The following is a 6,060-nucleotide window of genomic DNA, read 5'->3' as shown; positions in this document are numbered from 1 at the left end:
CTGCTGTGCCGTCCCCAAACGATCTTCACATCGCAGTATTGCATGGAGACAGGTCAAGCAACTACATGTACGATGCCATTGCATTTGCCTCTAAACTTGTCTTCGACTCCAACCCTTTGCTCAATTGAGATGATTCACGCCAGCAATTATTTGATCAAAATGTATGTCAATTGTCAAAGACAACTTTAGTCGTGGTCGAAATGCTAATGAAACCATCTCACGCCTTCATGGCTTGTTTGAGGAACCGGGTGAACTTTTAAACATAATTTGTGTTATCTTTTTTTTTCGAAAAGGTCCGGCCTCTGCATCAAGGGATGCACACAATTATTATTGTTATATTATTCAACAGGCCCCGACAAAATAAGTGCATGGATTAACCCAAAAGGTACCTGCATGGCAACTAGGGTCGCTACCTCTACAAACTTGATGATGTGCTCTGACCTCGCATCAACACACATCATCTAATCCGGCAACAGAGCACAAACCAATCTAGCAGACCCTCTACGCGCACCGAATGAGCACACTCTAAAATCAGCCGCCATCTTCTTCCGCCATCATATACATGAGTAGAAGTGCTTTCCACACCCAAAATAAATAAATGAAATAAGAATACATGAGTTGTAGTTGAGAGCAGCAATTTGGTGCCCAGTCTCATCTGCACCCCTGATGAAGAAAAAAATATCAAAAGATACTAGAAAACTAAAATAAAAATCTAATTCTTTTGCATGGTAGATAATTTGGTGCGTGATGTGCACTCCAACTTTCAGATCATTTGGATATCTGGGTAGCTTTTGGCAAAAAGACAAATTTAGGGTATGTAAAAATATTATATTTCATGTACTGTTCTGACACAAATTGCCTTTTTTGCTGAGCACTACTCGTATGTCCAAATTGTCTGGAATTTGGAGCGCGTCTCAAGCACCAAATTATCTATCATGCAAAAAAATGGATTTTTTTAATTTGTTTGAATTTTTTCTTGACCGGGTGTAAATGTGCATGGGCTCAGAAATGGATATTCGAGTAGTAGTTTCCTTTTTATTATGGAAAAGTATCTATTATTTTCTAACGATTTGTTACGACTAGTGTCGCCGGCAATTTCTGGTCTACATCAACGACTTTTCGGCCGCTACATCTACAAGCTCCTAGATTTAAACAAGTTTGTTCTGCCGAGGTGAAGACCCATAGGCGCAAACGAGTTTTGCTCACGGCAAGGAAGAAGACTACGGCATCCCAAGGATTTGAATGTATTTTTCAATTTCTGTAGGAGTTTTTGTTAGGGTATGTGCTATTTAATATACGGCCTTTGGCCTTTCTACAAAAAAAATATTTTTTTTTGATGATTTTTGTGATATATTACTAGACTTTTCATTTTGGCAGCATAGTACCAAAGTTTTTGAAACTTTTAGCGTACAACGGGACATGTTCTTGGAAAGGCCTAAATTGTTTTTTTCAGGGAATGGAAAGGCCTTAATGAAATCGCCGCCAAGATAGCGAGCCCAGCCCAGCGCGGGGCGGCCTAGCCCAAACAGATCCTCTGATCCGGACCCTTCGTCGGAAGCCTTGCACCAATCTTGAGGCACCCCCGCTGCCGCCTCTTCTCGCGCGCCGTGCGAAAACAAAACCCTGCCGTCTCCCTCTTCCCCCGCGGCGTATCTAGGGTTTTTTTACCTCCGCGCTCCGCCTGCCCACACGCGGTTCCGTCCAGAAGCTTCTAGACACTTCCAGTCGGAGGAGGAGCTCACGCCGCAGCAGCAGCCATGGCGTCCACCAAAGTCCAGCGTATCATGACCCAGCCCATCGTACGCTCCCCTATCCCCTCCTGTGCATATGCTCTCCTCCTCTTTTTGCATCTGTTTCCTAACGTTTTGGCGCTTTTGTTTCCCGCTGCTGCGATGGTTGGCGAATCCTTGGTGCGCGACGGCAGAACCTCATCTTTCGGTTCCTCCAGAGCGTAAGTGTTGGCTGAGGAGAAATAACAATTCGTCCACTTTTTTCCGCCTTACGTTTTAGGGTTGCGGACGGTTGGCTTGAGCTAATATGGTTCTAATTTTGGTGCAGAAAGCGCGCATCCAGATCTGGCTTTTCGAGCAGAAGGATATGCGGATCGAGGGTCGTATCATCGTAAGTTCCTACACCGATTTCTTGTTCAAATTGATAGAATTTAGCCTTACCAATCCCTCTGTGGTCGTACGCATGTGTGTTAAGTGTAATGTTACTGTGTATCTGCATACCATGTGGCTTTGAGGGTAAATTATTTCCATGTATTACTTGTGTCTAAGCAAGTGGGCGTGAATTGATTAATACTCTAATATAATGAACCGATAACTTAGCAGAACACATCTGTTGTTTGTTTTGTTAAAGGCCAACATGAAAATGTGTTGGCATCTTTTTCTCAAGAATTGGTAAACACTTGCAAACAAATCTGCATGCTCAACAGGAAAGTATTAATTAAGTGCCAAGTCGTGATGCCCCCCCACCCCCAATAGCTAGGTAATAGATCGGTTTTCCTCTTGCCTGTTCAAGAGGGACATAATCTAGTTTCAAGCCTTACTTTTTCAGTGTATATCTTTGTAACACTGAAACCAACCCTAATCGTCACCTTTAAAATCAAGGAGCAAGTAGTTATTTTGTTCCTTGTGGAACCACGAACAAGTAATAGCACTATCCATGTGCCCAGTCAGAACTTCACCATAGTAGATACTGAGGTGTTTGCAGAAGATATTTTCTTGATGTGTTCCTTTTGGGACCATAGTGGTCATGGGCATTGTTTTTTGAGTTTTGAAGATCATCGGTGTATGTTTGTGGTAATTTGATTGCAATGCAGACAAGGAAAGAGTGGTTGGTGGTGGATGTTAACCACTAGTGTGCGTACCTAGTCAATGATACAATAGTTTTTATCCTTAGAAGTTAGCTTGTCATAACTTTTTGCTCTGAGTTCAGGACCTTCCCATTGTAACTTGCTGTTAGTCAAACATTTGTGTTTGGTGTGTCCTGTCTCATATTTTTTTACCACTTTATGTGTTGTTTTGAATCACCCTCAAAACTTGCAACCTCCTTTCCTCCCCCTGGTAACAAATATGATTCATATCGGTGATTGTGTTTGGACAACTAAGTAGATAGTCCAGGGGCCTAAAAATGCCTTTATTTTAGATCACACTAAATTCTTCATCCTACACATTTTCTAGAACTGAAGCATAGGTTGCTTCCTAAGGCTCTGGTGAGGTTTTTCTCTTGTCATGGTTTGGTTTACTGACAGGTGATAAGCTTACAATGTGACACGCCTATTCTGCTTCAGTTGGGTTTACATTTCTTTCCAGTTTACATGTAATAAATGCCCCACATGGTCTCGTGGGTTTTTCAGTAGTGTGTCTGTCATATTATTGTTGCCATATCCCTCGTCAGTTTCTCAGACTTTTGTTGCCATATCCCTTGTCAGATTCTCAAACTTTTGCTTTTGAACATGTCAGATGGAAGAACAGATTATTTGGTTGTATATTAGATTTGCATATGTTAATCATTTCAATGAGACAAAGTTAGTGGAGGTACCGAGAGATACCATTATATCAGTGAAGTACTGAAGCGTGCCAATAACAGATTTTACATGTAGTCAAGTTATTATGTCCTTTTTAATTTGTTTGAATGTTTTTGTACATGTGTGCTTCATTTGGGCCGTATTGAGTAATGCTGGGTTTTTATACTGTATGTGTGTTCTGCAGGGCTTTGATGAGTACATGAACCTGGTTCTCGAGGATGCTGAGGAAATCAACATTAAGAAGAACACCAGGAAATCGTTGGGTTAGTACATTTGTAACCAAGCTTTATCGTAACAGCACTAGAGATAAACATTATCTCATAAGTTCTAGTATCTAATATCTATGTTGGAAATTGGCAGGAAGGATACTCTTGAAAGGCGACAACATAACTCTGATGATGAACACGTAAGTCAAAGAGCCATGAACCTTTGAATCCATGTTTTTCCTCCTGTAATCGCAAGCAACAAGGCCTCTAAATTCTGCAATCTCCTTTTTTTTTTGTTGCAGTGGAAAGTGAAGCTTCTCTCTCTAGGATGGCTGGCGTTGTCGTTCCTATGTTGAGCGTTCCTGTGATACTTTGTACTCCACCCAGGCTGATATGCATGTAGCTTGTCGTTGTGGTCATTTGAGGATATGTAACGTCTGTTGTCCATCTATGAACCCAGACCCAGTAAATCCATTCTGTCTACTCCGTGCAAGATGTTTGATCAAGATGATGAGCTTATTGGTTGTGTTTAAGATTGACATGAACAGATCCTGTTGACTTGTTTGTTGAGCTTATTAGTTACGACTGCATGTTATGTTTTTTTCAGTGCTTATGAGTTATGAGTGAGACACTTGATTTCCCTTGTGCTGAAGGACTGCTAGCTGAAACTGAATTTGCTACCAGATGACTCGGCAAAGTTAATTATAGACATATATTTATTTGTATACATCTTATTCTAGGGTAAAAAGTTCATTATAACATAGATTTATCTGTATATTATGATGGGAAAGAACAGAATCGGTTTTAAAATCTTTTGGAGACTTATATCAGGAAATATCAATTGCAATTGCACAAGTTATCATGTTCATCAGAGATAGCAATGCAAACTCATAATCTCTATTACAGATAATATGATTGAATTCACTTGCTGGATTCTTTGCTTGTGATCATGAGATCAAACTGTGTAGCGGGCTAGGGATACATCTTTGCTTGTGATGATATGAGATCAAACGTACATTTAGGATCAAAAGAAGAACCACCTGCTCTTGGCTTTGTTCTTCTTGCTCATCATCTCCTTCTCCTTCCTCTTCTCCAGTTCCAGTCTCTCTTCCTCATCCTCGCTACTGGCGCTGCTCTTGTCTTCTTCTTCCTTGTCCTCGGCGTTGCTGCTCTTGTCTTCTTCTTCCTTGTGGTCGGCGTTGCTGGCACCACCGCCGGCAGTGGCGACGTCGAGCCGCGCGGCGTCCATCGCCCACCGCATCACCTTCTCCACCTCGTCCTCCTCGTCCGATTCCCCTCCCAGATCCTCCAGCCGCACCCTTGTCTCCTTATCCGGGCAAACCGCCGCGCCTTTCAGCGCCGCGAACCGTGCCTCCATCTCGTCCATCCCGCCGGCTGCAGGGGTGGGGGCACCACGGGGCCGCTTCGGCGGCGCCGGGCGGGACCTGAGCGCGTCGAGGCGGCGGGCGAGGTCGTCGTCCAGTGGACCGGGCCCCTCGTCGAGAGCAAGAGGGTTCGAGGCGGCGGAGGACGACGACGAGACGAGGTGGGAGTTGGCCTGGAGCTTGAGCAGCACGGCGTCTTGCGCCGCCCGGAGCAGTGCTTCCACCTCCGCATCGTCGCCCACCGGCTTCCGGCCGCCGCCGCTCATCGTGGTGGATTTCGCGTGGAAATATATACCCTTCCCTTTCCACTGCGTTCTGCTTTGGTTGCGAGCTGTCCGTAAAAGGCCCAGTCCGTCACAATCTAGGCCCACCCATCAGCGGAAATCCGTTGGTGCTCTTGCACACGAAAAAAATATTTCAGAGTGTGAAAAAATTTCAAACAAAATTTGGCGTATACATTTCGACATTATATGTGTGCACGTTAAATTTTGGGGAAACCGACATTTTTTGCGGCTTGTGTAAAAAAGACAAAAGAATGTCTTGTGAAAAGCATTTTTAACACCGAATTTTGTCTTTTTCACACGCGACACATAAGTTGTCGGTTTTTCGCAAAACAACTTTGTGAGCATGTACAATATCAAGATGTGCGTGCCAAGTTTTTGTTTGGAATTTTTTGACATTTCATAATATGTTTAAAACACATTTTAAAAATCAGGAGCACGCGCTCCCATGTGCCAAAAGGCCACTCTCCACTCATTAGTGATTAACTAATATCTTAGTTATGGTCTAAAAGTTAGAGAAACAACCCACATGGATAGTCCTCGATGATTTCCCTCCTGTTAGGTTTTTTTCCTCTCGTCGCCGGCAGCGACCTAGAGAACATCCGTCCTAGTTTCCCTAGCTATCTTTTGGATCTCCTCTCGGGCTGAACAAGGGG

General features: G+C 43.4%; 2 protein-coding genes across 2 annotated transcripts; one reads left to right on the top strand and one right to left on the bottom strand.

The window, feature by feature from the left end:
• The first annotated feature begins 1,615 nt into the window (after positions 1-1,615).
• Positions 1,616-4,344, top strand: LOC119337594 (small nuclear ribonucleoprotein E-like). The gene is made up of 6 exons (XM_037609754.1): positions 1,616-1,799; positions 1,925-1,951; positions 2,059-2,121; positions 3,717-3,795; positions 3,893-3,938; positions 4,041-4,344. Exons 1-6 carry the CDS (start codon positions 1,758-1,760, stop codon positions 4,048-4,050), a joined length of 267 nt encoding a protein of 88 aa, XP_037465651.1. The 5' UTR covers positions 1,616-1,757; the 3' UTR covers positions 4,051-4,344.
• Positions 4,345-4,600: 256 nt separating this feature from the next.
• On the bottom strand, positions 4,601-5,416 carry LOC119337593. The gene has a single exon (XM_037609753.1). The coding sequence runs from the start codon at positions 5,387-5,389 to the stop codon at positions 4,763-4,765; it is 627 nt and encodes a 208-aa protein (XP_037465650.1). The 5' UTR covers positions 5,390-5,416; the 3' UTR covers positions 4,601-4,762.
• Between the last annotated feature and the right edge of the window lie 644 nt (positions 5,417-6,060).

This window comes from Triticum dicoccoides, chromosome 7B, assembly GCF_002162155.2.
Source record: "Triticum dicoccoides isolate Atlit2015 ecotype Zavitan chromosome 7B, WEW_v2.0, whole genome shotgun sequence".
Classification (NCBI taxonomy): Eukaryota; Viridiplantae; Streptophyta; class Magnoliopsida; order Poales; family Poaceae; genus Triticum; species Triticum dicoccoides.
This window is presented reverse-complemented; position numbering and strand designations above follow the sequence as displayed.

Bases quoted from the DNA above. Each gene is read 5' to 3' on its own strand.
- LOC119337593 (XM_037609753.1), bottom strand. From the start codon at position 5,389: ATGAGCGGCGGCGGCCGGAAGCCGGTGGGCGACGATGCGGAGGTGGAA.
- LOC119337594 (XM_037609754.1), top strand. From the start codon at position 1,758: ATGGCGTCCACCAAAGTCCAGCGTATCATGACCCAGCCCATC. The intron at 1,800-1,924 runs GTACGCTCCCCT...GCGCGACGGCAG, and splicing joins GTATCATGACCCAGCCCATC to AACCTCATCTTTCGGTTCCT. The intron at 3,796-3,892 runs GTTAGTACATTT...GGAAATTGGCAG, and splicing joins GAACACCAGGAAATCGTTGG to GAAGGATACTCTTGAAAGGC.